This window comes from Pseudomassariella vexata (assembly GCF_002105095.1).
Source record: "Pseudomassariella vexata strain CBS 129021 chromosome Unknown BCR38scaffold_17, whole genome shotgun sequence".
Taxonomy (NCBI): domain Eukaryota; kingdom Fungi; phylum Ascomycota; class Sordariomycetes; order Amphisphaeriales; family Pseudomassariaceae; genus Pseudomassariella; species Pseudomassariella vexata.
The window spans coordinates 45,486-67,390 of NW_024467972.1; the positions used below are offsets into that span (position 1 = coordinate 45,486).

The 21,905-nt window shown below is 50.2% G+C and overlaps 4 protein-coding genes across 4 annotated transcripts; 1 reads left to right on the forward strand and 3 right to left on the reverse strand.

Annotated features, from left to right (window-relative positions):
* Positions 1-43: 43 nt before the first annotated feature.
* On the reverse strand, positions 44-1,689 carry BCR38DRAFT_447787 (mannosyltransferase putative-domain-containing protein). Its single transcript, XM_040861178.1, has one exon. It carries the CDS (start codon positions 1,603-1,605, stop codon positions 82-84), a length of 1,524 nt encoding a protein of 507 aa, XP_040711068.1. The 5' UTR covers positions 1,606-1,689; the 3' UTR covers positions 44-81.
* Positions 1,690-7,946: 6,257 nt separating this feature from the next.
* Positions 7,947-8,696, reverse strand: BCR38DRAFT_312850 (uncharacterized protein; the record flags this gene model as incomplete). The annotated part of the gene is made up of 1 exon (XM_040854669.1): positions 7,947-8,696. A coding segment is annotated over one exon (750 nt), but the record flags the coding sequence as incomplete, so codon positions are not given.
* Positions 8,697-12,415: 3,719 nt separating this feature from the next.
* On the reverse strand, positions 12,416-14,292 carry BCR38DRAFT_75238 (uncharacterized protein). Its single transcript, XM_040865611.1, has 3 exons — positions 13,811-14,292; positions 13,205-13,753; positions 12,416-13,142 (listed from the first exon to the last, which is right to left on the reverse strand). Exons 1-3 carry the CDS (start codon positions 14,024-14,026, stop codon positions 12,495-12,497), a joined length of 1,413 nt encoding a protein of 470 aa, XP_040711070.1. The 5' UTR covers positions 14,027-14,292; the 3' UTR covers positions 12,416-12,494.
* A 3,019-nt stretch (positions 14,293-17,311) lies between these two features.
* BCR38DRAFT_489524 (magnesium transporter NIPA-domain-containing protein) lies at positions 17,312-19,680 on the forward strand (the record flags this gene model as incomplete). Its single annotated transcript, XM_040864405.1, has 2 exons — positions 17,312-18,103; positions 18,160-19,680. 2 exons carry the CDS (start codon positions 17,312-17,314, stop codon positions 19,678-19,680), a joined length of 2,313 nt encoding a protein of 770 aa, XP_040711071.1.
* Between the last annotated feature and the right edge of the window lie 2,225 nt (positions 19,681-21,905).

Below are 21,905 nucleotides of genomic sequence, written 5' to 3' on the forward strand. Positions count from 1 at the left end.
GGATTTAGTTGCTGGGTCACTTGGGGGAGGATTTAGCGATGTTACCGTAGTTATTCTTACTGGGAAAGTAGTTGTGCTATTCTATTGCGTCCTCAGATTGGCTCGCTTTTGCTCCCATACCTGACCCATACCTGACCGATGCTCTCCAAACAGCTGATCGTGGTGCTCTTCCAATCTCTCACATAACCGGTCTCTGTGCTTCCACTCCTTGATGATATCGGCCAGCTCGCACCCCGTCTGGATGAGCAGATCCCAGATGCTGCTCTCCACGTCAAAGCCAAAGTGCTTCTCCTGTTCCGCCTTAGACCCCAGTAAACGAAGCCTTGTGCTTCCGTCGACCCCAAGCAGATCGCCCTCGTCGACCAAATGGCCAGCGTTCATCTTGGGCGTGTTGGAGTGCAAGAAGGCCGGACGGACCGTCACCTTCTTGTCCGGCCCCCCGGCCTGGTCATCGTACGGCAGATGCTGCACCATGGCTGTGGCCTTCTGCTTGAAGCCGTCGTGTCTGCCCAGCGACGCGACCGATGTCTTGACCCTATAGTACGTCGTGTTGAGGACGACGGCTGCCGCCATAAACGTTTCTTTGTCACCCTGACCCAGGGCGCCCTGGCTGAGAAGTGGGTAGTAGTGTTCCTTACCAAAGACATTGTAATACGTCGCCAAAAGCAGAGGCGCCAGGTGCGTTTTCTTATTCACGACCAGCTGGCCCGTTTCGCTCGATGTCGCAGGTAGACCACTAGGGAAGTCAGGAAATCCAGCAATAGTCCAGAATTGCGGCGATTCTGTCGCCGCCCAATAGTCGGGCCACACAATCAGCCCGTCGGACAGGTACGGTTCCTGAGAAAACACAGCCTCGTCCGGGTCGACAACAGGAATGCTGTCGCTGTCCAGCAGCAGGACCTCCTCGAATGACGAAAACAGCAGAGAAGGTGCCTTTAGCTGGTAATGCGAGATACCCAGCTCTGCATCGCTTTGCGACAGGACATGCGCGAGCACCACGCACTTGGCGTTGAGTTTGGGCAGGTACCCCTCGCAAACGTCCACCTCGTACTCCTCATCATTGGGAACAAAAACCTCGACCGGCAGTGTGCTGCCTGTTCGTCTCAGCATGTGGATCGAGATGATGGCCGGCCCAAAGTACTCCCCCCCGCCCACCATGACGACACCCCGGCCTTTGAAAATACCCTCGTCGGCGCGTATGTTTTCCAGCTCTTCAACAAACTTAGCGTGCGCTTTACGCATCAGTTCAAGGTCGGCTTCGGGATTGCGGACCAGATCGCGATATGGTTTGCGGGGTCCGTCCGTGTTGGGCGGCAGTGTCGTCGCCTGGCCTTTGATGGAAATGGCAAACACCCTAGGTCGCGCATCGTACATTGCCTGGCTCCATTTCTTCCAGAACGCGCCGATGTCACTGGGCCTAGGACTTCCTCTCGGTCGCTCCTCTTCGAGCAGAGGTTTGGCATCGGGGGCTGGGTCTGGGGCTGCGGACTTGTCGACCGGAGAGATTGGTATGTCGTCCAGATCGATGGCAGTTCGAGGACTAACGTGGTACAAGATCAGACAAAAAATGGCAATTGAAGCCAGCCATCGTAAAGCCAGCCGCATCGCGCCTTCTGCTACATCGTCGTGGAAATAGGAAGGAGACCTGCGACTAGTATATTATTCGTGCCACTTTACAATCCAGAGACGTATTCCGTCGCGTAGAGCAATGAGACGAGCTACCCGTGCCACACCCCACTTATTTCGGTTTCGCTTGAGCTCACCAACCTAAGTTGGTGCTCACCACCAATTTGGCCACATCACCAACTTGGCCAGTTTTTCGACGGATTTCAACCTTCAATTAGAATCTACGTAATAACCGCCAACCAAGGCCTGTCTCGAAGACATCTGTAGGCTGTAATTGGCCTGTCAATCGACGTCTTCTAGCTTCTTTTGCGGCATCAGAAAAGCTCTTTTTGGCTACTCTACGAAGTCCTTCATGATACTTGGCAAGAACTCTCTATACTTTAGCTACCTCATCTTCAACCTTCCTCTTCACCATCTCTCTACCTTCTGCAACGGATAAAACTCCACCAGATTAAAGATGATAGTTCTTCATAGCGCGCCGTTGTTTTGATATACGTTCGGCGTACTTTGTACGGCTAAGATCGCGCTTAGTCTGTATAAGCTCGGTCGCATTAACGAGGGACCCTTTAACAAAGTGACTAAGTCGATAAGCTAGATCTGGACTAATACCAAGCTCTGGATCAGTAAGACAGTTCGTAATCTTGCTAGCTACTTTATTAATTTGTCGAAAAGTAGTAGGTGTGCCTTCATATGACGAAGATGAAGGGGCTGGTGGTGGTGATGGCGTCTTTGGTATACGTTCTTCAATCTCTTGTAGTATTGGATGAGGGTAAAATGGATATATACCGGTTTTCTTGAAGGCTGACTGGATAGTACTCGCTTTGAAGGTCTTTTTGCGTACATCTTTGATAATTGAGAGGAACTCGAGCTTGGTTATATTGGTACATCCATCCCGTACTAGCTGATCGAGGGTGATGCGAGTGCATATGGGGTGTGAATTGTTGTATTGGGAAAGGATGGCCAGGTCAGCTATTCTGGCCTGGCAGAGCTCTTTTATAGCTCTTATCTATCTTATCTCTAGCTATAGGGCAATCCCCCATGGGGTCACGTATCAGAGGGACTTCGCATGCCAGTGCTTATATGGCTGAAAAACAACCACGTCTAGTGGCTGTAAGAGATGAGTAAGATGTGTGTGTGGGGGGGGGGGGGGGGGGGGGGGGGGAGGCAAGCCGAAGGGTATAATATCGTGGTCGTTGCAGTACTGGATAAACTGCTTCGTATGGTGGCTGCCGTGGCCGTCTAAGATCAATAGTCGCTTTCAACCTTTCTGCGTTTTCTTAGAGTGTTGTTCGAAGTGCATAAGCCACTCGAGAGAGATCTCGTCATTCGAATAGCCTGTATCGACCGGCCGTAGCTTCGTATCTGGATGAAGGTCTTGCGCGTACCACTGAGCCGAGTGGATAGTCCCCGTGAGTATGAGGTATGAGGAAAGCTGGTATTACGTCGCCAGCAGCAGAGATAGCTTCAATAGCTGTCGCTGTCTCTCTATTTTCTGGTAGGCCGAAGTAATGGGCCCTCTTGCGCTTAGTGATGATAAGTTGATCCTTACCAACACCAATCCGGAAGCCAGTCTCGTCCATATTCCAGAGATCAGAGGGATCGATTCCTTCTTCCCGGAGGACTCTCTCAAGCCGTGTAAAATACTCTCGTATAGTGTCGAGGTTTTCAGCAGTCTGGCGGTTTGAATGGAGCTTCCGCTGGGAAGCGTGGAAGTAGCTATGGCGCTGGAGGAAACGTGTAGTCCAGTTTGATCCGACTGTTGGTGGTGGCTGATTTGGTAGAACCTGGACTCTCACGTAATATCGTATTTGCAGCGTCGGTAACGAACTCTACGCGAACTGCAAGATTGATCCTATCAAGGCGGTCGATGTAATTACAGAGGGCCTTTTCTTCGGCTTCAGATAGTAGTTTGTTGAGTCCTCCGTGGTTCTTAGTCTTCCCAGCTTGCTTGACGCGGTATCGGAGGGTCTCGCGTTTTACGCCGCTTTCTCGCGCAATCTTGGCAATTTTGGCTTGAGGATGCTCTTGCATGTAGAGGACGGCTTCCTGTAGCTGTGATTCCATTGCGATTGGAAAAAGCTAATGAATTGACGAAGATAGGATAGGTTGAAGTTGAAAGTGTCGAAAAGCTGGCCAAGTTGGTGGTGAGCACCAACTTAGGTTGGTGAGCTCAAGCGAATCCGAAATAAGTGGGGTGTGGCACGGGTAACTGGGCAGGGATTGAGGAATCTTGGTCCCCACCTACAACCAGCTATTATTACTGTGGGATTGAGCGCCATGATTATGCCCTAGGCCAAAGGCGGTGTAGCGGCAGGTGTAGTCTGGTGGGGTCAAACCCTTCCCCATAGTGCTAAAAGCAACACACCACAATGGGTGCGTAGAGCAGACATATCAATCAAGACAGGATCTACACAGAGCATCGATAGAGGACTGAATCCCTCAATTACTAGAAAAATAACTTATAATTTTTGAAATATTATCATCTACTTTTATTAAAACCTGAGGGATTGAATCCTCTATTGATTATTGATGACTCTGTGGCGATCCTGTCTAGATTGTTGTGTCTCTCCAGGTTACAGTTTACAGTTGGCCAGGGGTAGAATTTTGTGGCGTAGCAAGGTTCATAAAGGCAGGTTACAGTTGGCCAGGGTTAGAAGTTTTGTGGCGCAGCAAAGTTGATCAGGGTCAGAAATGTTCTAACCCTGGCCAAGTCTTGCCAAACTAACGCTAACGCTAGTCTAACCAAATAAATCATCACCACAGTATCAGAGAAAAGCTTGTACACGGAGAAAATGCGGCGCATATGCAGGATATAGGAGCATATACATAGGGCCAAACTGTCTGGTATACATATGCGAGGCATATTCTGACAAGGCTCAGATAATAGAAAAAAGCACGAATAGTTTATTAGGTACTGTAATAACCTAACCTAGAATAGAACATGTCACATAGGATTTGAGCATATATGATGCATATGAGGTGGAAACTTGATACGAAACAAACACCAAGCAATATATTTGCATTATAGAACCGAATTACCAGACCAAGCAAAACAACAGTTCACAAGCATATGTCGTACATATGCACAGTAGGTACCGTTTGATTGCTGCTTATTGATGATTCAAGCTATTTCGTATTAGCTTATGCACTGCCTAAGTTCAACATATGTCATACCAGAGTTACGAGTGGTCGACCGGCTTCCTCTACCACCTCTGCCACCTCTACCACCACGCTTGCGAGAAACTATCATATATTAGTATAATATGTAAGGAGTGTGTATAGTGCTTAGACTTACCTCTCTTCCGGCTAGGAGTCTCCTGCTCATCGTCATCTAGAGCGGGAGGTTCCATGAACGTACGCTACATCGAATTAGTATATAACGTGGTTTAACACCGAGTCGCGCATATCACCGAGTCGCGCACTTTTTACCACACTATAATTTCAAGTTCAATTAAAAAGCCAGAACAGACTAAAGTTTATTGAAATTTATTCAGAGCTATATACATCTGACAATTATAGTTCGACCTGACAAGTCTTTACATTATGTCCCGTCTTCTTACACTTACTACATGGTCGTACAGTCGACGGACCAGCCTTTTCTTTACCCCCCCTAGAGCGCTTGTCCTCCTTTACCTGGGCCTCCGCGTCCTTCCGGGCCAAAATGTCCAGGGCATCCTCGACAGTAAGTGCACCTCCTTGCCGGACACGCGATTCTTTTGCCCTCCGACGCTTGCTTAGTGCCTCATTTGCCTTGCGAAGGGTGGAGCACTCAGCCTTCAAGAGGGTATTCTCATGGGCTAATCGAGTTATACCCTTCGCAAGGTGGCCAACAGCATCAAAAATTGGGGTCGGAGAGCTTCCCCGATGTCTGGCGATTCGGCGATTGACAAAATCGGACTGCGAGAGAGCCTCTGTCGGGTTATTGGCGTTTGCGAAACCCAAGGGTCAGCATCTAGAAGAGAGGGGCTAACGGGTGTAGGCGACCGAATCCTAACATCCAGCTTCGAGATAACGGCTTCAGGGTCGTGGGGGACTAGGCCGGCCCCTCGAAACCCTGCCTTGATGTTTTTGTCGGTTATTGTCTTTAAATAAGCCTCCTTAAAGGCGATAAAGAACTCGACCTTAATAATGTGGTTAATATAGGACTTGATAAATATATCAATCTCTCGACCGTATATACGTTTCAAGACCCCAAAGCACCCTACATCAAGTGGCTGGGTTAGATGAGACGAGGGCGGGGGCAGACTAATAGTAATAATGCCGTAGACTTGCAATAAGACTCGAAATCGGCCGATGTATGACTCTCATGCCCGTCCAATACTAACAGCCGATACACGCCTCTTTTGGTCGAGATAGTGTGCTTGTTGAAATTTTTGATCCAGTCTAGACCAGTCTCATTGTTCGTCCACCCGTTTTCGGTCGGTTTGACTACCCAATCGGCTGGTAGGTCCCCCTCAGTATACCAATTAGCAAGGTGATAGTTCCCTTGAATTACCAGAAATGGCGGGATGTCGCGACCCTCCGAATTGACACAGGTAATCGCCGTGACCCATTCCGTTCAGATGAGGTAACGACCATCGAGCGTTGAATAACGCCCATCATAAAGTCCGTCTCGTCGAAGTTCCACATATCGCAGTCCTGGATCCCGTATTTGGCCCTCATATTCGATACAAGCCGGAACCAGTCCTCAATAATCTTTGGATCCTCGCAGAGGGCCCTCTGGAAGTCATACGAGCGAGAAAAACGCGTCTGTAACTCTGGGGTTCGCTTTACAAAGCGATGCGCCCAGAGCTTGCCGACGCGTCGGGTACCCCGCGTCGCAAGAATGGAATTGGCCATATCTTCCACACCCTCTAGCCGGGGAGGAAACCCTCTCAAATCTAGATCAAGTACATGCTGAACAATAGCTCTTTCCTCTATCTTGGCGAGTAGTGCGCTATTCGGCCAGATTTCGGTACGTGGGGTGCGACCGTGGATTCTGTCACGGAGTGAGGACTCGGGTACACCGTATAGCTTTGCTGCTCGACGTTGGCTCATATTTTTGGTCAATCGGATAGCTTCGATGGCAAGATTGATTTTGGCTTCTTGGGTTTGAACTGACATGGTGTTGTTGTTGAGGAAATAAGTGTTGAAGTCAAAAGGTTGGAAAAGTTGAAAAAGTGCGCGACTCGGTGTTAAACCACGTTACTATTAATATGTTTACTAAGTCCACGAACCTTGCGCTTGCCAGAGGACGAATTTTACAGATCATCTCCCAAACTAGAATATTCAAGTCGTTCTGTGGCTCAGCACAATCACATGCATCCAAGGCTTCTCCCTGAGGTGTATGCAAGTCGTGAGCCTCGTCAATGTGAAGCGCCACACTCGAATTGCTGCGCTTCTGGTTGGTTTATCGTTTGGCGTAGCCACTACTTTCGTGTTGTCTGTCGGTGGTTCTTGGCTCGTCTATGAGGATCACTTACAGGCGATAATTTAGCTTATTGCCCTCCCTTGGGTTTACTCTATTACTTTCGTGGTAGTGATTTGCTTGTTGCTTGACTTGTAAAGACGGCTGAAACCCGAGGCGGGCTGGGGGCAGACGTTTGCAGTGAACATTGTTAAGAAGTGTTGAAAGTTAGATTTCGGACATGGCGGGAGCTGAACTGGTATCAGATAGTTTTCCGAGGGCTGGGAGCTGGTTGTGGCAGGAACGGTTCATAGGTCCGGAATATAGGATTTCTCTGAAGTCCCATGCCTACAAGTACCTGACTGCTTTCCCGCTACGTTCCCAATACGCTTTCTTTAATCACGGCAATCATCCAACGCCTATGACGCCAAACGACTGAGAAACGGTGCAACTAGCATTAACTTCACCGCAGTTTGATGACGAGTTGATTTGCATGCTAGGGATTTCATTTCACGGTTATGTGTCAGCTCCGTCCGGGTGAACGAGAATAATTCATCCCCGTTGCTCGTTTTGTAGCTAACTGCATTATCATGAGATTGGTTTCCCTTCTTCTTGGCGTATAGTGGCCAAATCTCAAATATCACTACAATTCTGTACAGACGTTTTCATATTTAGGATGGGAAAGACAAGCCAGCAGGATACACTGTATGTCTATTGGTCTGCTTTCATACCCAGCCTATGGCCTTGTAGATGTTGCCTTAACGGCTGAGGCTCTCTGATCTGATATTGCCACTGCTTCACTCCCCACCGTTGTCGTGGTTCTTTCGGGCCCAGGACTAATATCCCGCGTAGGGCCAAATATTCTTTGCAATGTCGACTCCCACTCCCTCTGCATTTGCTCCGTAATCATGAAACCCGAGTTGGAATTCAGCGTTCTCGTTCGGTTGACAAAATCGACCAAGCGATTCAGAATGCTAACCTCCAACTTGAGCTTTACACTGTAGGCGAAGACTTTGCAGGTAACCTGAACAAGGTACAGCCCAAGGAATTCGAGGACTAGGACACTGATATCCAGCAGAATAACCACGATATTGACAAATATCAGGTACTGTAGAATCCCCTTGACTTCGGCTGCCGTTCTCTCGTGGTATTCCTGGAAGCCGAGGAAGCTAAAGGACTTCCATAGATACAGCCCCGAGATTATGGATTCCTGGATAAAGAACAAGGTGACTTGAATCTTTTCGAAGACGCTATATGCGAAGAGGAACTTTTCCGCCGCGTGTGAGTTGGCGCCGATGGTCAGAACGGCGGCGATAGAGTGCAGTGTTATAGCGTTCCAAATGATCATTACCAGAACGCAGCGAAGTGTCCGCATGTCGAAGTATAGCATATGTAACCTCGAGTACAACACGAGTGACTGTGACGTAACCATCATTATCCAACCAATGATTCCGAACACGGACGGCACCAAGATGTTAGGCGAGAGCCGGAAGTTATTGATGAAGAAGACGATGGACGAGAGGCCTATACCCAAGTTGGAGGTGACGATACTCCAGAAGTAGAGGCCGCCACGGCGCTTGAAGGTAAACAGCACGGAGGGTATCATCTCGATGACGTTCCATGTTGCGAGCGCGAGAAAACAGGCCTGGATGATTTGTAACGTTTGGCTGGTTTTGTCCGGGTTAGCAGTAATGCCAATGCCACTGTCTAGCGTGTCCGCCTGTGGATGCATGAGTATGTATGCAGTGTCGAAATTATGTGCATCCTCGTATCTGCCATGAGCTGCTGTGCCAACTCTTTCCATAAACTTTGGAGGCGCAAATGCCATTCGTGGATCCAGGCTGGTGATGTAGATTGGGGAGAGGGTGGCATTCCCAGAGCGCATGGTTTCGGGGTTTGTGGATTGCTTGGCATGCGAGACAATTTCCAGACGGCTTCCCATAACGATGCCCTTGTGCGTCAGCTATGTAAGTGGTGAGGGCAGATGCAAAGCTTATCTTCAGATTTATCTGTGGAGGACGTTATACTATTCGTTCTAGAAACGATATTGGCTTACGTTTAGGCCGATAACTCAAGGATTAACCCCGCGCTTGACTCGACATTGGACGGGCTATCCAGGAGTCGCGTTCCCAGAAGTCTACTAACGTGAAGTCATAGTTCGAACGAGTCAAGACGTCCTTGGCGAAGTTCATTCTCTAATCGGCAGGTTAGTCTTGTTTCCTGGAACGGTGCGGCTTCTAGGGTTCGTCTAAAGCCCGCAGAACAGTTACTTATCATACTCAAGCACTTTCAAAATGAAGCAGTGAATACCATGTTCCGTCATACGAGCAGCGAACACCATAAAGAAAATACTTGACAGGCGAATCAAACATGCCTCGCGCATATATTTGCAAATATAACCCGTATAGTCCGATTTTGTGATATACGTGAATTTCAAGTTCTGTCGAACTTCGGGATTTCTAACCGTAAAGAAGTCTATCAGAATCGTCGAAAAGTGAGATTAATTTATACGTAGTATAGTTAGCATTAGATTTATAGAGAGAAATGGTGGGATAAAGCTGTCGCCGATCAGCATTATTCAGATAATCGCGCAACCTGGTAGAGTAAGCTACACTTCCGAATACCAATGTCTAAGCAGCCTTAATCCGCCATAACTTTGTGTAGGTATTTCTATACGTTTGAAAATTACACTACTTAATAGCCCTCGCTAACGTAGTCCACGGTCCAATTGCACACTTTGGCAGACCTTATACGACAATGTATAAGTTAATTCAACCACAACGCCTATCATCAATTGAAACTACTCAGAATCGTTATCTTCAGACGTCTCTACATCATTTCCACAAGTGCGCGCATTATGTCTGGGCTCGCCGCAGATTCTACAGCGCCGTACACGCGCAATTCGCCGCCTCGTACGACCACCAATTTGACGAAATTCGTCATGTAACTGCCCATCAACCTCTCGTTGAGACTGTAGGTCCTGTCTAGCTTGTATACGAAGTGACCCTACACTCTGTAGCTGTTCTTTCTTCGCACGGCGACGTCGACTTAAGGTCTCATTTGCCTTTCGAAGTCATTCGACCTCGCCTTCTAAAAGGGCAAGCCGATGCATAACCTTCGTTGTACCTCGCGCAATCTGATCTATTCCAGCAAAAATTGACCTTGGTGAGCTATTTTGATGTCGTACAATCCTATTTTTCACATAATCGGTTTGTGATTGGGCTTCGGTTGGGTTGTTCGGAGTCTTTGATTCCCAAGGGACGGGGAGACCAGCCGAGCTACCCGGAGGTGTTGGCGTATGTAATTTCACATCGAGCTGTGATATGACATAATCTGCATCGTACGGAACTATTACTACCCCTCGGAAACCTCCTTGGATATTTGAAACCGTGAAAGTTGCGTTGTACGCGTTTAAAAACGCCGGTAAAAAGTCTTCTTTCGAGATATGACTTATATGTGCTCGCATGAGATCTTCGATTTCTTTTCCGTACGCTCTTTTTAACTCGCGAAAACAACCAGCATCAAGAGGCTGGAGCTTATGCGACGAATGAGGAGGCATACAAAGCGTGACGATATTGTTAGCTTTGCAATATACCTCGAAATCGGTCGAGTGATGGCTTTCGTGACCGTCGAGGATCAATAGGCGATGAGTACCTTTCGTACGAGACTTGGTGTGATGATCGAAGTGTTTTATCCAATCTTCGCCTCTATCGTTCGTAGTCCAGCCATTTTTAGTAACTGCGATAACCCAATCAGGCGGTAATGGGCTGTTTTCGTACCATGACGAGAGGTGGGTTTTGCCGGCGAAAATGATGTACGGAGGGAGGGCATAACCGGACGACCCAACGCCTTGAATAACTGTAACCCATTCCAAATTTCCTTGCTGGGCTTCTCTAGGCCTTCCGCGCCGATCAGAAGTCGTCACGATCATTTCGGACGAGATTTGGCCCATCACAAAACCGGTCTCGTCGAAGTTGTAGATATCCTCCTCCTGGATCGCGTATTTCGCAATTGTATTCCGTACCAGGTCAAACCACGCGCGATACGCGTCAGGGTCTTCGCAGAGGACTCTCTGATAGTCGATCCTTCGATTTAAACGCGTCTGGAGGTCTGGTTGTCGTCTTACGAAGCTCGAGGCACAGTTGACGCCGACGCGTCCCGCGTCGCGACTTCGAAGTAATCGGTTGGCCATATCTTCAACACCACTCAATCGGGGAGGAAATTCTCGCGGATATAGGTCGGTTATATGTCGTAAGATTGCCTCTTCTTCAGAAGGAGTCAACTTTTGCGTTGGCGATCGCGTAATCGCTCGAGCGGTTTTACCGTCGCGTCGATACGCAAGGGTTCTAAAAGGTACGTTATAGATCTGACCAGCGCGACGTACACTTAATTTTGGATCAGATTGAAGCGCATGTAATGCTAGAATCATATCACTTTCATTCCAAGAACCAACCATAGTTATGTGGTGAAAAACCGCAGGTCAAAGTGGTAGCGTACGAAAATCTGCCGAAGTGTGCAATTGGACCGTGGACTACGTTATAGCGTTTTGGATACTGCAGAATAATATATGAATTACTTTATATATTTACTCAGGGACAGTTTGGACACTGTAATATATATATATATACATTACTTTCTGTACTGATTTAGGGACAGGGGGGTTGAAGGTTATTCCCGGATAATTCATGCAGTGAGTTCGCTTCTCGAAAGGAGAGAAGCAAAGCATAAACGCAGATGAGGTGGAAAGGGAGGAGGAGAAGAAGGAAGAGCAGATCAAATCTTTCGAATCTTTTTCGTTGTTAGCGCCTGTTGATGTGATTCTGTTGAGTGACCTGCTAAGGTCCTGTTCTGTTGCTCTGCCTGTTGAGGCAATTCTGTTGACCTGGTCAGAGCGACAAGGCTCTTGGTCTTTTCTGTTGTAACCCGCCCGGACAGAATGTCCGTCTCTATTGTTGGATTTTCAAAGCAGTACAATTGTACAATTAGTGTGTGATTGAGCGCCACAAATATGCCCTAGGCCACAGGTGGTGCCCAATCAAGACAGGATCTGGGCAGAGTCATCAATAGAGGACTGAATCAGTTAGTCCAATAGGTACCCATCGTTTCATAACTCGATAATCCTGCAAGTAGTCACGAACATGCGCCATAAGCTAGGGTTCGTTGATCTGCAGAATCTGACATTTTGTCCTCAGTGGCCATGTTCGGCTAGGCATGTTTCCGTACCATACTGAGAGGCACAACGAGAAGAAAGAGGAGGACGGCAATCAAGACACTGCCAACACCGAATATTTTGAAGATTTCAAGAGGATCCGTGACGCCTTGTGACCCCTTTTTCAGGAGGGCCGAGCAGAGGATGGGGCGGGTGATTGATGAGCTGCAACGCACTGGAGAGCAGCTGGCCCTTTCGACTCATGGGAAGGAATACAGTGCTATTATGCACATTGATACACTATGATACATTTACACAGACATCTTCGTCCGGCTATGATACAATGATACATGAAACGGTCTGTTGCGTTGATAACAATGTTGAATACAAAACTGACAGCCCCAGCAGCCCAAAAAGCAGCCCCCATGCCGAAGGGGCGACGCGTCCGGCACTGCCAGCATGAGACAACGTCGTAGCCCCCGGCGCACCCAACTCGGACGTCGAGGCCCACTCTCCCGTTCCAGCTCCGAAGTTGCTTCCCTCAGGCGCTGGTGTCGGTGTCACAGCTGGCGCAGCTTCCGTAGACGCGGCAGAACCAATGGTTTCCTCATTAGTTTTAGTGCTCCCGGACAAAAATGAAGACGGCGTTTCAGTAGGTTGCGCAGCTGAGGGTTGTGTCTTCGTCGTGCTTGCAGGAGCTAAGCTCTTGCCGCCCCATGCCTGCCCATTCGCCGGGTTGCGGTACCAGTTTGCGGCGGGGTCCCCGAGGCACTCGCCAACGGTGACGGGCTCGTACCCAAATTTGCGGATCTGGTCGATCATGTATTGCGCCAGGCTGTGGACCGTGTTGGGTTGGATGTCGTGGGCGAGGGATATCCATGAGGATGCCGCAGGGGCGTATTTGGAAAGGGCGGATGTGAATGCGTTCTGCGAGTACGTGTAGTCACCCTTCCAGTCGACAGTGTCGACATCGTAATTGACCTACGGTCATTCATTCCATGAGCAAGTTCAACCACGGGGAAAATGCAAAAAGGTGGACTCACGATATGATAGCCAAATTTCCGCAAGTCACTGTAGCAATCACCTGGACAAGACGTGTAAGGTGGGCGAAAATAGGTCGGGAAGAAGCCTAGAATGTCGACGAGCGCCACCTCGTTCTTAATAATCTGTTCTTGTCGCTGCTGCGCCGTGATCTTGCCCAAGTCCTGGTGACTCCACGTGTGGCTGGCGACCTGGTGACCTTCGGCGTGCATGCGCCGGATGATGGCAGGATAACCACTCGAGTCGGCCTGGATCTGCCCCTTGCTCCCGTTGTCGCCGACGACGAAGAACGTCGCCTTGACGTTGTTCTTCTTCAAAATGTCGAGCAGCTCACTAGTGTAGATGTACGGCCCGTCGTCGAACGTCAGGGCAACTTTGCCCATCACCGAACAGCGACTGATGTCCACCCCATACGGCACATTGCCTAGGGCGGGCCGTGGTACGATGGAGGTATCTTGCCCGAATGGTACCTGATTGCCGTCACAGGCGGGTCCGAATGAAAGCTGGCAGTCGGGTGCGCTGCAAAATGGAGGTCCCGTCCCACATACGCCCTATTCAACTCGTGAGTTATGCATATCCTCGAAACCATGGGCGAGGAGCAGACTCACAGCACCTGAGCAACACAAGCCGGCCGCGCACACAACGTTGCCAAACGCGGCGCCGCAATTCCCCCCAGCGGATGCCTCTCGAAGACTCAAGTGCAGAGCTGATATCGCTCGAGCGGGTCTTGAGTGAGTACCAGGTGCTCCTAATGAGGTCGAAAGCGCGGGTAAAGATAGGACCGCCGCGAGTAGGCACACAGTAGCTAATGTTGGAGCCATCATGATGGACGAGGAATGCGCAGGCCTGTCTTGGTATCATGCACACACATCACAGATATCACAGACCCAACGCCCTGCATGTTGCCTAACCGCCTCACTTATATGGATTCGATGGTCTGTCCTACGCTACGGAGCGGCATTCCGTGTTAGTTTGCCCAGGAGAACGTGCCCGGCCTGAGGTAGACCTCCAATTGTTCTTTGGCATTAGCACGGACAGCATCATTATAATTCGGTTGGCGCCGTGGTAATCTTCCTAGCGGCCGTGCTGTTTGGCACAAAGACAAGCAAAGCAGCGTGTGTATATTGACGCCGGCCTGTGACATAATCGGACATTGCGAGCTCGGCTTCCCGTCGCCTAGATTCCTGGGGCTGCGGACGTGTTCCTCCTCATGAGTGTACAGGATTAGAGTGATACGACTGGAACCGCGGCATTCCGACCTCGTTGGTCGCACTGCCGCTGTTAGATCAGTTCCAACTGTCTCACAAGTCAAATCTCCCTCATTTCCTGTCAGGGCTGGCTTTTTCCGAGGTCTCACTAGAACGTCGATGCCGCAGGGCGACCGCACACAGCATTGGTCGCCCTGGAGCAGGCGTGACATGGCTCTTGGACCGGTGCCTGCCAGTGCACAGGTCGCGGACCTGTCAACGTTGGGCACAAATGGCAGCTTGACTTTGACAGACCACGACCGTGAAGTCGGACTACCCCTTTCATCGTGATAAAGCCAAAGCTTGACATGAAGTCCTGGTCCACCCACTGACGGTGGGCTGCGGACTACACCGAGATCAAGCGGCCGCGGCGGTCACAAGCGTACTGAGATGGCAAGTGAACGAAAACGAGCCTTCATTGACATGCTCAGCTCAAAGTGCGAGCATTATATCACTAGGCTTTCTGGTATGCGACTGGAAGATTGTGTAGAACTCGAAATAGATGCAATCCGTCAAACCTTGTTTGCAACACAACTGCCGCCTGGGCCGGACTACGGGGCGGCATCGTGTCTTGTGCCCTCTTGGCTAGTTCTCTTGGCTAGTTTGAAGTATATGTGCTGACCATTTCTCTCACGGATCTGGCCTGGGTGCTTTTACCAGTGGAGGCCAGCGCAAAGGACCGGGTTGAACACAGGGACTCACTCTCGCGAATACTCCGATCGGCATTGGAGGATTTCCAGGAGGCATAAGTCAGTCAGGTCCTCGACGTAGCCAGGAACATTGCAGATTTTTGAAATTACCTGTTCTTGGTATGCCTCTTGTCGACAAGTGATTTATCGAACGTTGCATCGCGCTGGGTTTCTTGTCTCGTCCGCATCTCAAGCTACCCGATGTCAAGATTTCCAGCGGCTAAGCCACGCTCATCGTGCAATCAACACGGGCGCCGTGGCCAATAGGAGAGAGCCTGAGAGCCTGTGAATTGTCCATTTGATGGCAATCCCGGCTCAGCTGGCCACAGTCGTCGGCTCGAACAGCAGTTGTTGCGTGTCGTACTCACAGCCAGTACTCGTAAAGCTAAATGTGTGGAATGGAAGGGAAAGGCGGCGCAGCGTTCCGAGTGCAGCGATGGGGTGCATCCATCAACGGGCTGCCAAAGGCCTTGCAAGGTTCATCGGTGAAGTTGAGCGAAGGAGAAAATCGAACAACAGCCGAAACTGGTGATCAACGAGCGCAGAGCATTTGGTAGGTGATGGTTATCTCAACCCTGGAGATTCTGCCCCAATGTCGCCGCAGAACTCCACATGCAGAAACCTTCTGTGATGCGTGGGTTGGAACCTCCCAGAGTTCTGGTACGATCCTGTCACACTCAAAAACAACGACATCCTATCACCAGCGACGTGAAGCGCAACTTTGTGGCGCTCGTATGCTGGCATCGCCAACAGGGGTCAATGCTCACGCTCATGCGAGATACTCTAGTAGGGTCGTATTCCACTGCTGCAAATGCTCAAGTGGTGTAGGATCGCCCAAAGAGCCCGCAAGGCGACAGTCCTGGGATTCGTCATCGTGCCGAGGAGAATATTGATGGCTGCATAGTGCCAAAACGACGCACCACACCATTGTTTAACGACGAGCGGAGTCGACAATAGTTGACGTATGATGTTTCCGACACCCTGGGTTTTCTGGCTGTTGGTTAGGGCACACACCTGTGAAACGGAGATCATACTTGACAGGGCCGACTGTGAGGAAGTTGGTCAACCTGCTGTCAGCGGCTGGTCGACCAATCACTGATGATGTGAAGATCTTCTTTCAGCTTTTGATACTGAGCATGGCCACATGCGCACATTCGCTCTGGGCTGCAGCATCCCGTCGTCTTGTTCATGGCACATGGAGATAACGATCCCGTTAGCTAGTGCTGCTAGGCTAGGCATACTATGGTATCTCAGATCTAACGGCACACAATAAGCAGCGTGCAGTTTAACATACGTTCCCAGCGGTTGGAAACACTGAGTTGCTGATGGTGCAGTTTATGAAAAAAAAACCCTGCATGGCGTGTAACAAGTCTCATCAATCTAGAATAGGAAGACACCCCCCCCCCGCCCCCACTATTGGTAGTGCAGGTACGTAGTAGGTCGTGGCTGCCCAGGACAACGGACTTCGGGCTAGAACGTGAACGATGTGTGTTCCCGCACCCACATTCAGCTGCTGCGCCCACCACGAACTATTTGGGTTGGTCCAAACATACCACTCAACAACAAGGTTGTCCTCCCGATCGCCGTCTATCTTTTGGATTGAATTGATTTGCTTCATGGGCAATTTGTTTGACTACTACGCTCAGCATCTTCGTATTGCTTTTGACCGTTTCCGTGCCGTATCGTGGCGGCATTGAAGGCACAGGGACTCAGCGACAGCTCCCACAATTAACGTCTCAGGACACCCCCCTACTTCATCGCCGTTTCGTTACGAATACTCCGTAAAAGGTAACCTGCGGCATTACACCGATTTCTATGTCCCGTCGACCCAGGTCCTGTAGAGAGCAACTCGATACGATTACCGTCCCAACAAAACCTTTGGGGCATTCGCAAACGATCTCGTGTTTAACTCTGGGCGACCCGCTTGCGGCACTTGCGGAACTTGTGGGAAACGGAAAACAAGCATTCATAACCGGCCGAGCTCCAATGTTTATGCCCAGTTGAAAGCGCCCCCGGCTTGATTGACTTACACGATCCTGTCCGACGTAAACAATCCTCGAAATATCGGCAACATCTCTCCAGCTCATATTGACGCCGACGACGAGCCCCAGCTCCCATTCCCGTGACACGGCGACGCCTCGCCGTCGCTCACGTCCATATCCACGCGACCACCATGAACACAGCAGCGCAAGCGCTCGAGGTCGCCCACAATGTTTATGCGAGAGCGAACGAAACATCTTCGACCGATGCAACGACACAAGAAAGGCCCCCGATATACAAGGTGATCGGTATATCTCTGGCCATCGCATCGGGTTTGTTCATCGGCACGTCTTTTGTTCTGAAGAAGGTTGGGTTGCTGAAAGCCAACGACAAATATAACGAGGTCGCGGGCGAGGGTTATGGCTATTTCAAGAACGTCTACTGGTGGTCGGGCATGATATTGATGATCATAGGCGAGATCTGTAACTTCGTCGCCTATGCCTTTACCGACGCCATTCTCGTCACTCCCCTAGGTGCCCTGTCTGTAGTTATTACCACAGTACTGTCGGCTATCTTTCTCAAGGAGAGATTGAGCATGGTCGGCAAGGTCTCCTGCTTTCTCTGTATCGTCGGGTCGGTTGTGATTGTCATGAACGCACCCGAAGAATCTTCCGTGGCCAACATCCAGGAAATGCAGAAATTTGTCATTGCCCCTGGCTTTCTGAGTTATACGGGCGTCATCCTTATAGGCTCCGCCATAACGGCCTACTATGCTGGGCCGCGCTGGGGAAAGAAGAACATGCTTGTCTACATTTCCATTTGCAGCTGGATCGGAGGACTCAGCGTTGTCGCCACCCAAGGCCTCGGCTCGGCCATTGTTGCGCAGGTCCAAGGCACATCCGGAAACCAGTTCAAGCAATGGTTCCTCTATGTCTTGTTCGTCTTTGTCATTGGGACTTTGCTCACGGAAATCATCTTCCTGAATGTAAGTGATGGGCGTTGTTGTTTGACTTTGGGTGTTGCTGACGACGACCACCGCAGAAAGCGTTGAATCTGTTCAATGCTGCCATGGTCACGCCTACATATTACGTTTACTTCACGAGTACCACCATCGTCACCTCGGCTGTACTTTTCCAGGGCTTCAAGGGCACAGCGAGCTCTATCATCACGGTTGTCATGGGATTCCTTACCATCTGTTCTGGGGTCGTTTTGCTGCAGCTGTCCAAGTCGGCCAAGGACGTTCCTGATGTTGCCGTCTTCAAGGGGGATTTGGACCAGATTCAAACTATCGCTGAGCAGGAACAGCCCGAGACGGAACCCAAGGCCGACGCCATCCGCGGTACCGCAGCGATTGTCCGAAGAATATCTCTTGCCAGGCAGAAGATGGAAGCGGAAGAACTGAAACGATTGCATGAGGAGAAAGAGAGGGAACGGCTCGCAACTGTCAGTGAAGATGGCACTGAACAGTACGAATGGGATGGGCTCAGGAGGAGGAGGACCACCTTGCTGCGCAACAGTCAGCGAAGCCGGGCGATGACTTCGCCAAACCCGTTTAACGAGCCCGAGCGAACCCCTCACCCGCCCCTGGGCATGTCTCATTGGCCGGATGAGGAGGAGCAAGAGGAGGATGAGACGACAAGGCAGAGATCACCAGGCCTGTTGTCGAGCATTGCGGGTACGATCCGCAGCCGAACCAGGAGCGTGATTCTTCCCGGGCATCCTGATTTCCGCGATGAGCACGATCAACACGATCCGAAGGCGCGAAGCCCCATGCACCCTGTCCAACTGACGGACATCGCCATCCCCTCGCAAACTAAACTCGGCGGTGAGGCCAGCCCCTACGGGGCCGAGCACGTCTATGGCTTACCGGACGCTCTGCGACACCAAAAGACCGAATATGGCGGCGCAGCTTCCATTGCGCTGGGGGCCGCGAGCATTGCGTCTGGCAGCACGGGTCGACGGATACAGTTTGGCGAATTGTACACGGGAAATGCTAGTAGCACTTCTCTCTCGGTGCCACCGACACCTCCACCACACAAGGAGGGTCAGTCAGCCCGAAGGCAGTTCTCGTTCCAAAATGTATTCCGTCGGCACCAAGCTGACACGCCACAGGATCTCCACCAGCCAGGGTCGTTGAAACCGTCCAGCCGCGGCGGGATGGGCAGCCGCGGGTACGCGAGCCCACAGGTGAAGAATGCGACCGAGGAGGAAAGACTCGGGCTGGTTAAGGGCGATTCAAATTCGATGCCGGTGCCTCCGCCATACGGTGGCGGTGCGTACCTGGACGACGAAGAAGACGCAACTTTATACTTGGACGATAAGCGGGCGTCGCGGTATGGTCGAGGTATAACTGGAAGTCCGCCGAGACAAGGAAGCGTTGACAGCAACGGCAGCTATGGGAGCCCCGACAGAAAGGCCGAGGCAGCCGAATACGAGGCGAGCCGAAGGCGTTGGGATCATAGCCGGTCCCAATCACGGGAAACGGCGCCAAAATCGTCGCCACCACGGCCGGCACCTGGGCGGAGAACGCCGCCCGAAGGCCCCAACGGGTCGTTTATGTGATGGAACAAGCTGCTGCCATGAGACATGAACAATGTGTGTCTTTTGCTTGGGTAGGTATGCATGCGCACATCTGCATCGGGTTCTTCTCTTGTATAAAATTTAGATGGCGTAGGCATGTGTATTAGTACGACATGATAATGAAAAGAGCGATGCAGGTCTGCATCACTGGCTCGCAAGCAAGCATGGCGGGTATATGACAGACGGTAAGATAGACGGATGGATGGATGGATACTCTTGTATAAGATAATGCAAGATGTCCGATAGTACTTATGCTAGGGAATAGGAGACTTGATACACATAACGGGGGTAGGGGCAAGTATGGGCTCTCCAAAAGAACACGTTTGAAATTGTGGCATCTCGTGCGTATACAATATGAATGTCTCCTGGTCCTTCTGTACATGATGGTCCTAGGGTGGATATAGATAAGGAAGTGACGGCTCTGCGTTCTGCTGGCTGTTTTGGGCCCCTATTACAGGAATGATTGCTTCGGGAAGAGCACACGCCTGGCTCGCTTTCCAGCATCAAACACGAACCACGGTAATAGCGGCGGCATATTGGACTGAAAGCCGTGAGGTTTAAAGTATGGCAGTGATGAGCAGCCATGTATATAAAAGCTGCCACATAGGAATACATTAAGACGAGCCAGTGAGGTCGAGGTACATATTCACTCAACATTATTGGACGTCTCTTATGTTCCTCGTATTCTATGCAATCAGCTATTGTGGCGTAAAGTCTAGAGCCACGGCTGTGCTATAAAAGTGCGGCATTAACCCCGGCCAGGCATCTCTGGAGAAAATGAAGTTCCCTCAACCTTCGACCCGCCTGCCCTTCACTATACTCAACCTCAACCAGTTTAATCTATGCGTCCAACTCAAACCGCCGGCGAGCCATCCAAAGGACGACATGCTTGCGGGAGTATCGGGCTTGTGATACCTCTTGTGGTTCAAACACTTTTTCATTTTTACCGGGGCTCTGAGGTAGATGTGGAGTTTCTCAGGCGAAGGAAGTGCCGCTTGAAGGAAGTTCAGCATGACACAGAGACTTTAGTCGCTATCTTCAGAAAACCTGTACCGCGACTACCGTAAAGCGAAGACCTTCATAACGTCATTGACTTTTTGTTTTGAAAATTGCAGGATGAAGACCAAGTGATACGTGACCCCATGGGGGGTTATCCTGTAGCTATAGATTAGATAAGAGCTATAAAAGAGCTCTGCCAGGCCAGAATAGCTGACCTGGCCATCCTTTCCCAATACAACAATTCACACCCCATATGCACTCGCATCACCAAGCGACAATCCGAAACCTCCTGAAGCTTGTGAAGCAGGATGGGTTGTTCATCAAGTTCTTCATCATAGCCCCCTTCTCAGTAGACACCGTCGAATTATTAGCGTACAGGGGATCAAAGGAGAGTAAGAATAGAAAGATGAAAAAAGGGGGAAAGTTGGAGAGTAACATCGTGATTGTACATGTTCCGGACGTGGTAGTTGGCCGCCGGGCAGGTTTCAACGCCACTTTCATCGAGCAGGAAATTAATGCGCTGGTAGACGACGGTAGCTCGTTGCTGTCGGCAAAAAAAGATTCGAGTAATATTGGGATGAATAGCGATAGTTCTGGCAGTATGTCAAACTCGGAATAGCCATGGAACAAACGCGCACACTTTGCGGACGAACACTTGCTGCTGGCTCTGGATCAAACTCAAACACTTGATAGGGCACACCTATAACTTTCGTTGCAGACAGAAACAAGCTTATCCTTCTCAGTTGGCGATTTCAATTTATCCCATTTAATCCACCCATTCTGATCGAAATACCCCTTCAACTCATTTGGCGAGACAACTGAGACTCCCGGACCATGTATCAGAAGCGCACCACATCGGTCACTGTTCACAGTCTTTTCTTCCAGATATTTTCTCCCAGACAAGCAGGGCGCATATCCAGGCAATAAAACTGAAGTATATCATAACGCTTAGCTGGTAGTTGTATCCGTCGGCGAATACTTGCCAGACGGGGGTCTTTAGACCTCCTATCTTTATAAGCCATAGGCTTAGTATAATAAACGAGATCAAAAGAATTAGATAAAGTTGAACGAACTTTAACAGACCTAAGGCTGTCGGCTATAGTTGTGTTCTTCCTGAGTTCCCCTCCCGTTAAAATTGCTGTTTTATCGGAGCTACCACACCATCTTCTCTTTTGAACGAGGACTCTTCCCCTCTTCCCTCAGCCCCC